The 11,106-nt window shown below is 45.6% G+C and overlaps 1 protein-coding gene across 2 annotated transcripts in view; it reads left to right on the forward strand.

Moving 5' to 3' along the window:
• The window catches only part of LOC139368802 (FYVE, RhoGEF and PH domain-containing protein 3-like), a 126,357-nt gene that overhangs the window by 85,125 nt on the left and 30,126 nt on the right, over positions 1-11,106 (forward strand). Inside the window, exons 1-4 of one of the 2 annotated variants that reach the window (XM_071108167.1) lie at positions 1,236-1,466; positions 4,312-4,476; positions 8,454-8,655; positions 9,273-9,921. In XM_071108167.1, coding sequence (XP_070964268.1) covers positions 9,325-9,921 — 597 coding nt within the window. In that variant the 5' untranslated portion in view covers positions 1,236-1,466; positions 4,312-4,476; positions 8,454-8,655; positions 9,273-9,324. Of the gene's footprint in view, positions 1-1,235; positions 1,467-4,311; positions 4,477-8,453; positions 8,656-9,272; positions 9,922-11,106 lie in introns of those variants that run through there. The other variant, XM_071108166.1, reaches the window with a different exon arrangement.

Below are 11,106 nucleotides of genomic sequence, written 5' to 3' on the forward strand. Positions count from 1 at the left end.
CACAGATACACAGACACACACACACACACAAATGTACATACACAGATACACAGACACACACACAAATGTACATACACAGATACACACACACAAATGTACATACACAGATACACAGACACACACACAAATGTACATACACAGATACACACACACAAATGTACATACACAGATACACACACACGAATGTACATACACAGATACACAGACACACACACAAATGTACATACACAGATGCACACACACGAATGTACAAACACAGACACACACACACACTAATGTACAGACACACACACACACACGAATGTACATACACAGACACACACACACAAATGTACATACACAGACACACACACACACACAAATGTACATACACAGACACACACACACACACTACCATTATGCTTCCATATCCCCTTTCTCAGTGTCAGAATATTTCAGTGTATAAGAACACAGTTCTTATAACAGTAACACTGTCCTCTCTAGTGCTGTTCTGTGAGTCCTTCTCATTCTGTCCTGTTTTCTTCTGACTGGAGAGTGACCATGACATCACCATCTCCACTCTCAAGCAACGGGCAGGTGAGTCGACGGGTCGCCTAGGAGACACAATTATTGGCGTGTCCATAAGGATGGGGTATGGTCGTTGATGAGGTGGTCTTCTGAGTCACGTCACCCTGGCAACCCCCAGCTCCTCAGAGCACCATGGTGATGGTTGTGCTGGGAAGCAAACTGTTCCAATGATCTGTCCCTCATCGTGATTGGAGCTCAGAAGAGGAAATGAATGAATCCACTTGTCTATTCTCTTGTGTGTGTTTATTAAAATGCTCATAGATTGATTCTCATAATTACAGAATGTTAATCTCATCTCTCCATCTGTAAGCAAATTCATTTGATGACTCCGTTTGTGTCGGACATTGTTTAGCTCCTGTTTGTCCTGTAGTTGTTTACTCTGTTCTGTTTTGTCATTTTCCTGCGTGCGTGCATGTACGCACATAACTTTACCACTCTGCCACTGAACAGGACCTGACGGAGTGTGTAAGGTGTCAGAGACTTAGCCTATAGTGTCCATGCAATCTGTGGCGTTTCATCTTGGTTCCTGCCCTGTACTGTTTCACAGACAGAGATAATCAGGGAATCTGTTGACCTCCTGTTGCCATAACAATACATACACACGCACACACACACACGTCAGCTGGGCCTGGGGGCAGGCGTGTAGAGCAGGTTTGGCAGGTGCAGTTAGACTAGGGAACACAGTACACCTGACAACAGGTGTGTGTGTTATGCAGGACTGAACTTTACTGAGCTCCAGGGTGTGTGTGTGTGCAAGGAGCTGGCACGGAGAGCTTAACGGTCTCATACCGGGAGAATAGTATTTACTTGTTGACCAAGGAAGGTGTGTTGGATTTTCCCATTGAAACGGTTCACTGGATTTTTGGCGTCTGAGGAAAGAGGGAACATTGAATGACAAGGTAGCTTTTCCTTCTTGTTCTTGTCTTTTCTTGTGTGTTAAATTCTGCAAATAAGCCCAGTCTGTCTGTTTATCGGGTTTAGGTCGTTGTTTTGCTATGCTTCTTTTTTTTACTTTGGCAAATGTTCAAATGAACACACTTACTTTTTGGTCTCGAAGGACTTTGGAATCATTTGAGCTTTCAGTATTGTAACAGACATGTAGAAGAGTTGTGAGTGTTGTGTAGAGTTGGGAGGAGTGTTGAGTAGAGTTGGGAGGAGTGTTGTGTAGAGTTGTGAGTGTTGTGTAGAGTTGTGAGTGTTGTGTAGAGTTATGTCTTGTTTAAAGTTGTGAGTGTTGTGTAGAGTTGTGAGTGTTGTGTAGAATTGGGAGTGTTGTGTAGAGTTATAAGTGTTGTGTAAAGTTGTGAGTGTTGTGTAGAATTATAAGTGTTGTGTAGTGTTGTGTAGAGAGTGTTCAGTGGAAGTGATTCCTCTGTGTCGTCAAGTTCCTGTTTACTGTTAGGACGTTTGATCTGCGGGCCAGGTTTCGCTCTCTCTCAGATAACCATGACTACAGAGTTTCAATAGACCCAGACCCTTATGACACCGTAGGTCTCGTTACTGATACAGACTGTTTGTTTTTCCCAAGACTTGACCTTTGTCTATGGTCAGAGTGTTTCTCATTGGTCAGTGGTTTGGCTGAAGGACTTCAGAGTAGATAGATGCTGCTCCAAAGCACTGATGCAGGGTCAGAACTGATTTCCTCACCTTAAGATTGGGGGTAGGAAAAGCTGAGATTAGATTAAGTTTTACAAAGTCATCAGTTCTCTTTGGTGAATGGCTTTCCTCTATATGATAATGTGGGATGCTGTGTGTCAGTATAGTCAATACTATACAGTCTGCTGTTTACAAATGGATTTCTGTTGCAGTGGTAGTGAAAGTGAGAGCGGGAACTGGGCACTATTTTATGATTTGCTACTGTACAACTATTGACCCAGTAGCTGTGTGTATTACAGTTACTGTTTATAGCTTAAGTGAAAAGCTTTGTCTTCTATGGTTGTATGCAAACTGTAGCACACTCTTTATCTTGCTCTCTCTCTCCTCCCCTTCTCCTTCTCTCTCTCTCCCTCTCCCTCTCTCACTCTCTCTTCCCTCCCTCCCTACTTGGTTTGGTAAAAGCCTTGTAGATATCATATGTTGGGAAAGCCAGCCTGCAGCAGGACCTCATGAGGGCAGACAGCGAAGCAGGACTCATTACAGACTGACATAGCTCTGCCTGCCTTCACTGGCTGAAGCTGCAGGCTGAAGCTGAGCTGGACAACACCAAATCAGACATGGAGAAGCTCCTCAGTGGTCTCACTACCATCTCTAAACTAATCCTTTGGCGATGCGTGTGGAGTGAATAGATACCGTCCGTAAGCCTGCAGGAAAGAGAGCAGAGAGGAGCAGTGTGGATGATAGTTGATATAGATTATCATTGATAACACACAGCAAGGCTAAACACAGGCTGTGATGAGGGCACTAGGAACAAAGACAGCGGTACTTAGACACAAACACAGAGGCACACACACACACACACACACACACACACACACACACACACACACACACAGGCCCAGTCGTACATAAGTACACGCACACGCACAGGCATAGGGATGCACAAGCACACGTACATACACAGTAAACACATACTTTCCCCACTCTCAACACAAACAATACATTATGTGAACATACCAACATATTGCACAAAACAGCACTCATTAAAAAGGCCACACTTCAATTCAGTTGACTGGATTTCAAAAAAGCCCTTACAGGCATCTCCCTGATGAAACTAGCTAGCTGCTAAAGGTCTAATTGTCCCACAGTGCATCTGTTTGTAGTTCTGTTGAGTGGGTTTCTTAAACACACAGCCTGATATCACAGACATGCAGAGAGAAAGTGGGACACACAGGCCATTATCACTCCCAGCCAGTCAAAAGGATGGAGGATCAGGATGTAGACATGTATTATTTATAGGCAGGCCTATCAGAGAGCTAGCTGTAGACTCATTGAGGCGGAAGCCTCTTCTCTCTCTCCTCTGGCCTGGTGTCAGGATCGATGCTGGGCCTGTCTGTTCCCTCTATGCTTCCTCTCTAGTTCTTCTTGCTCCCTGCAGCATGGTCGTTTGTTCACCTCCTACAGTTACACACCACACTGCACCACTCACGTGTAATGCAGCTAGGCCTGTATGGATCTGCATCGTTCAGGTGTCCTTGGACTGAAACTGGGCCTGTATGGATCTGCATCGTTCAGGTGTCCTTGGACTGAAACTGGGACTGTATAGGGCTGCATCGTTCAGGTGTCCTTGGACTGAAACTGGGGCTATATAGGGCTGCAATAGGGCTGCTTCGTTCTGGTGTCCTTGGACTGAAACTGGACCTGTGTAGGGCGGCTTCGTTCAGGTGTCCTCGGACTGAAACTGGGGCTGTGTAGGGCGGCTTCGTTCAGATGTCCTCGGACAGAAATTGGGGCTGTGCAGGGCGGCTTCATTCAGGTGTCCTCGGACTGAAGCTGGGGCTGTGTCGGGCGGCTTCGTTCAGGTGTCCTCGGACTGAAACTGGGGCTGTGTAGGGCGGCTTCGTTCAGGTGTCCTCGGACTGAAACTGGGGCTGTGTAGGGCGGCTTCGTTCAGGTGTCCTCGGACTGAAACTGGGGCTGTATGGAGCTGAAACTGCTGGGGTTTTTGGCTCACCTATGTCACTTTCTTGGTGTTCTCAAATTAATACTGTGTTCCTTCAGAACAGGTTGCATTCCTGCGTGTTCTGTGAACAGAAGTTATGTACTCACCAGTCAACCTAATATATCATCTCGCTCTCTCTCCCTCAGACCTCTCTCCCTCCTCTCTACAGTACCAGTGTGGATCGGTGGACTTCCGTTGTTCCCCACGGCTGGGAAAGAAAGCCCCGCCCCCTCCCAGACCATGTCACGGCCGGCCTGCAGTCAAGCCCCACCCCCAGCCTACCGCCACACCCACCTCTCAGAAACCTCAAGGTACAGTGTTGGTTTATTTGTCATTTAGCATTATAACTAGTTGTTTATTACAATAATGTCATTATCATGTTGGTACAATATCCAGCATTGTGTTATTAGCCTGCGTTTCTTAGGGAATGACTATGACCCAGGCCCCAGATGTTTATTTGGTCAGGTCAGCGTTCACCCATATATTTATCCCACAAACACATCAGTCAGAAAAAGAGATTAATGGTTCAGATCAAAGACTGTTGTTAGTCCAACTATAGCTTCATGCTATCTGCCTGTTGAGGCATTACTTTAGGCCAGCGTTTCTTAAAGTATGGGGGTCACTGACCTGTTAATGTATAATTATTTAATTAATTACTGGAATTGATTTGGCCAAGTGCAACTGCGCTCCCGGTTCAGTGCGCTCTGTGCATAGCAGCATTTTTTCCTGCAGTTTTCTTGAAGATCACTCCGCGACCTACACGCTGCAGTGCTGTGGTTCAAGCCACTGACTTGTTATCAGTGTTGCCAACTTAGCGACTTTGTCGCTATATTTAGCGAGTATTCAGACCCCTCTGACACATTTTCAAAAAAGTGACTTGCGACAAATCTAGCGACTTTTTCTGGTGTTATTGGAGACTTTTGGAGACTGACATGAAAGCACGTATCGTTCTTACTCTTCTCAACGAGCAGCGGGTGCTGCCGTGGGCCCCACCCCAATCCCAAAGCACTCATAGGCGGCCCAGTCCTCGCGCAGCAGTCCCTCCCAGCTGCAGTCAGAGCAGGAGATGTTCACCCCTCCCCGTCCAGACTGCAAATGAATCGCGCATGCGGGAAGCCACCACTGGATGATCCCGCCCTGGCTTTCATTCAGGGCAGGATGTAAAATGTTCTTTGTCTAAAATAAATCACTGCAAAAAAATAAATCACTGCATTTGGCTCACACAGCCTCAGTCACTTACTCACCTTGTCCACTGTGTGTGTGCCTCTCTGTGACATAAGCTAAACATCTAGCTGGCTAGCTCATCATGTCTCATTCTAAACTGTACACTCAAAAATACAGAAAGGAGTGGGAATCAAACCCTGAATTCAAAAGCTGGTTGAAGCTGTTTATTGGAGATGATACACAGGCATACTGCCTGTATTGTAAGGCTGATTTCTACGCCAAACTTAGTGATGTAAAAAAACACATGACAACTCAAAAACATACTCAAAAGGCAAAGCTTTATAACAGTTCCACCCAAAACAAGCTGCCATTTATGGTTAAAAAAATTGGCATGTGATCACATTGGAGAAGCATGTAGAGCTGCTTTCTCAGACTCCACTGCTGCTACCCACTTCAACATGCACAGGACAAAGTGCACAGTAATGATTAATGGTGTTCTAGCACCATACTTTCTGAAGAAGTTGGTCGCAGATGTGGGTGACCAGCGTTTGTGTACCTGCGTAAGTGTACCTGGGGGTTGTGATAAGGTACTTTAGTGACACCAAGCAGACAATTGTATCAACATTTCCGGGGCTTGTTGAGTTGGAGGAAGGAGATGCCAAATCTATAGCCCGTGCTGTTTTTGAAGTGTTGTCTTAAAAAAGAGAAACTCCTGGGGATAGGGACTGACAATGCCTCTGTTATGGGGTTTAACAATGGGGTCCATAAAGTGCTGAAGGAGGAGTATGGCCTCAAATATCTGGTTCTTATTCGCTGTGTGTGCCACTCTCTGCAGCTGGCTCATTTGTAGTTCTAAACATATTTAGGGTGTTTTTTTACTCACTTTTTGTCCCTCCCACGACGTTATTCCTCTCTCCTACAGCATCCATCACAATTACATGTACATGGCCAATTATGCAAAGTAGGCGATGACGTCATTTAGCGACTTTTAGGACAGCCAATAGCTACTTTCCTTACTGAGGAGTTGGCAACACTGATTGTTATTCCTCACCGCTGTCATGGAATGGACTCATGCTAGTCACAAGTTCTGACTGAGCTCAATGGTCATGACACGCAAATACAGTGATGACGTTTTGTCTCTTTCACACAAACTTTGAGAAATAATGAGGAGCGCCCACAATGTGTTTTGTGTGGGGAAGTGCTTAGTAATGAGTCTCTCAAAACGAACAAATTAATAAAATGACACGCCCTGACCAAACATCCAGGCACAACTGTACATGACAGTAAACCCAGGGAGTTATTTCAGAACAGGGCAGTATGCCTCAGGAAACAGTGCTTCGAAAGTGTAAAAGTAAGTCAACTAACAAAGCATTGTTGTCATTTTATAACAAGTGATAATAAGCAGAAATAAGAGAGTACTATCTCTCATAGTAATAGATGTGAATTTCTCTTTCAAACAATCCCCTGTCCGTTTAACATTTAACAGCTAATAGCTGACATTAGCCAAAGCAAGTTAGCTAGCTACTGATAGTGTAAACCTAAGAAACAGTACAGATGAAGATGAAAAGTGACCAGGCCTACTGTACATTTTACTGTAGAAATGATTGTGGAAAACAAGTCTAGGTTGGAACTGTTGCTGTTACAAGTAATAATTTTTATTCTGATCTGGAATAAACTGATTGAAGCAAGATGCTTTTTGAGACAAACACACACACAGTTCTGGGTTGATCATCTGCAGCAGGAAGCGGTCTCCTGCCTGAATGAGAAAGCAGTAGATGTTCTGATCCAGTTTGGCACCACATACGTATGCAAGTCAGGGTTCTGAAGTACAGAAACAGTGTCAATGCTGAGCATGACCTCAGTGTTACACTGTTAAAAACTGAGTCCATAATAGACCTGCTTGTTGAAAACTTCAACCAGCCACACACCTCTCATTAGGACTGAAAATGTCTCATTAGGACCTCTCATCTGGTCTACATCTGTGTGATGTGATCAATCAGTTTATTCCAGTTCAGAATAAAACATGTGTATTTTAACAGCAACAGTTCCAACCTAGACTTTCTATCAACAATCATTTCTACAGTAAGATGTAAAGTAAGATGTACAGTAAGATGTACAGTAGGCCTGATAATTTTTTATCTGTACTGTTACTTAGGGTTTCACGATCAACAAGCCTGTGTGTGTTCTGTTCTACATCTGTGTGATGTGATCAATCCGTTTATTCCAGTTCAGAATGAAATGATTTATTGTATTTTAACAGCAACAGTTCCAACATAGACAGGTATGTTAGAGTGTTTTTAACGGGGGAAAATAAACGAAAGTTATTTATGGGTATTTCATTGTTATTTGTTTTTGTCTATATTGCATTTTTTTAGGCATATGGGCAATGAAATGTACCGATATTTACGAAAAGTTGCATATTTTCCTGAAGCTTGGGTCCCAGGAAAAGCCAGAATATCTCATTTGGGTCCCAGGCTGAAAAAGAACCCCTGCTTTAGGCTGTGCTGTAGCCACACACACACACTCAGAGAGAGACCTGTTCCTCATTCAGCCCTAGTACAATACCAAGCACACAGCAAAGACTGGCCTGCACCTAGTGTCCTCTAAATGCATTCTGCAGTAACCATGTTTTAAGAGCATGTAGCTATACCGTAGTGTGTTATCCTCTGATCGTGTGGGTGGCCATTTGTGCAGAGTCTGTTTTTGGACTGCTCTCGGCCTGTCATTTTTGTTGTCTGTGTGCTTGTGTTTTTTTTTTTATCTGACTTTGAAACCACAGTGGCTTACAAGCAGTCATCACTGCATCCTGTTCTGAAACCAGGAAGCTGTCTTAGCTCTGTGAAGCAGCATCAGAACTTCTCCTGTGCTGTGTTCCTGGATCTACTCTTGGAGTTGAGCATTTATATGTTGTGTTTTGTGGTGGCATTTGGACTGTGGTTTTGTGAGTGGGTAGCTGCAGCAGCCAAGGGCGTCTGGAATACAGAAATGGAGGCTTTCTCACACCGGGGCACTTGAAACAGGACTGTTTCTGTCGTCACACCAGTGACCTGACCTAGTATCTGTTTTTTTCACTCTTTCCTTCTTCCTCATTCCATTTCCCCTCTTCCTGGACCTGGACCTACAGTGCCGCCTAAGCCCCTTCACCTGCTGGCCCTCGGACAGGACAAGAAGCCCAAGAGGATCCCCCCGGCCCCCTCCAGGCCGCTGCCTGCTCCCCCAACTTCGCCCAAGCCGCGGCCCAGCCAGACCCCCCCTGGCCTGGCCACACTGCCTCAAAGAGAAGCCCAGAACGTGGGGCTACTCATCGAGAGGTTTGAGAAGTCCAGGTACTTTACTGCACTGCAGGGGGTAGGAGATTCCACAAGGTGTTCTCACCCTGTATCATTATATTTAGTTGGATTATTTATGATGTGGGTATTGCTATACGAGTATGAATGTTTTGCACGGAATACACACTCAATGTCTGTCTTACCCTCTGTCACAGAATACACACTCAATGTCTGTCTTAACCTCTGTCACAGAATACACACTCAATGTCTGTCTTACCCTCTGTCACAGAATACACACTCAATGTCTGTCTTAACCTCTGTCACAGAATACACACTCAATGTCTGTCTTAACCTCTGTCACAGAATACACACTTAATGTCTGTCTTAACCTCTGTCACAGAATACACACTCAATGTCTGTCTTAACCTCTGTCACAGAATACACACTCAATGTCTGTTTTACCCTCTGTTACAGAATACACACTCAATGTCTGTCTTAACCTCTGTCACAGAATACACACTCAATGTCTGTTTTACCCTCTGTTACAGAATACACACTCAATGTCTGTCTTAACCTCTGTCACAGAATACACACTCAATGTCTGTTTTACCCTCTGTCACAGAATACACACTCAATGCCTCGTTTTTTAGTCACGTTTCTTCTTTATTTCCCAGGATTCCGATTCTTGGCGTCCCCCCGAAGAATCAGCTCCACCTGTGCCTGAGTATGGACGCCATGTCTGAGACCACACCCCCTTCTGCCCCTGACCCCACAGCACACTCCCCTTCAGGGTCAGCAGGAGCAAAGGACTCTGGGAAACGCTCCCCTGCCGACAAACTTGCACATATCGTCTCGGAGCGGATTGATGAGGTCACAGAGCTGATAGAACTCTCACGCCTGGCCTCACTCCGCATCGACGGCCACGAGGACATTCCTCTGGACTCAATGGAGGACCACCTCGACATCGCCCATGGCGATGGAGTTGGTTCCCTTGACGATGTGGAGCGGGAGGAGAGAGGCTCTTCCCATGAGCTCCAGGACAATCCGGACTCTCTCTCCTCGGAGCAGAACTTAAATGGGAAGATTCCCAACAGGGACAGCGGGATTGACAGCCCATCGTGTGCGGTGGAGGGGGAGGTGTTCCCCAACGAGGACGCCATCGACGAGGAAGAGCGCTATGACAGCGTCACGGAGACGGAGACCAGTGTGTCCTGCTGCATAACCCTGGACAACAAGCGTGACTCCACGCAGGACGAGGACAGTGACCTGGATGAGGTCAGCAGTGGGGAGATGGAGGGAGGAGAGAAGACAGACACACACAGGGTGAGTCAGACACACACACATTCTTATCAGTCCTCTCAGTTCGTAGGGCAGTAACTGTAACCTGACCATCTATTATTGTCTGGATGAACAATCTGAAAGTCTGCATCAGTTTCAGATGTTGTTTTTGTTTATGAAACTGTGGGCCTATACACAGCACAACACACACACACACACCCAAACAAACAAACAGACACACTATTTCAGACTCTCAAGTGTATGTGTGGTGGTCACAAGAGTCTGTGCGGTATTTAAAAGTGGATGTGCTGTGGGTTGTAGGGAGATGAGTACCTGCCCAGGGCTGTAAAATGATCTTGTGACTACTGCTAGAGGACAAACTAAACCAGACAGAAACCTGCACACAGCTCAGCTGCTGTTTCCTCTGACTTCCCACCGTTGATCTGTGTGAGAGTGATACTGACACTTCCAACAGAGAACTTCACATTTTACCGGTCCGGTATACATGAACCCCCCTGCCAGAAAAATACTGTCTATTTATTGGAATTAAAGGATGAGGGGAAGGTCAAGAAACATCAGACAGAAATAGAAAGAGAGAAAAGGAGGTATAGAAAAAAGAGAGACAGAATGCAAGTCAGCAAGAGAATGAGAGAGTGTGCTGAAAGTTAGCTAACGAGGACAAGTGTGAGAAAGAGATGGGTGGGCGGAGGTGATGAGTGGTAGCTGAAACTAGAGTACAGGACCGTCGTCATGGGTGTCATCAGTACAGGACAGTCATCAGTACAGGACAGCTATCATGGGTGTTAGCAGCACTGTGATGTTATCCCCTCAGCATTGTTATGATGGGGCACAGCCCAACACACCCAAACACACACCCATGTGAGCACACGCACTTACACAGACACACAAACACACACACACACACACCGTAGTGACAGCCCATACCCTTTACCTCATGAGCAAGGGAACTCCATGTTTCTTGATATCAGCATTACTGTCAAGAGGAAATGTGTGTGGGGAGGGGCAGGAGGTGTGTGGGGAGGGGTGTGAGGGGACAGTGTCACTCTCTGACACTAACAGCTGGTATGTTGATAGCGTTTTAATGACACTGCTGTCGCAGAGGATGTGGGTTGTGGGGATGCACATTGCAACAGGAAAATAAAGAAATGTACTTTCTTTCAGTCTTTAGCTCTGCTACAGAAATATATTAGATATTTTACCTGCACGGTA

Source organism: Oncorhynchus clarkii, chromosome 16 (assembly GCF_045791955.1).
Source record: "Oncorhynchus clarkii lewisi isolate Uvic-CL-2024 chromosome 16, UVic_Ocla_1.0, whole genome shotgun sequence".
NCBI lineage: Eukaryota > Metazoa > Chordata > Actinopteri > Salmoniformes > Salmonidae > Oncorhynchus > Oncorhynchus clarkii.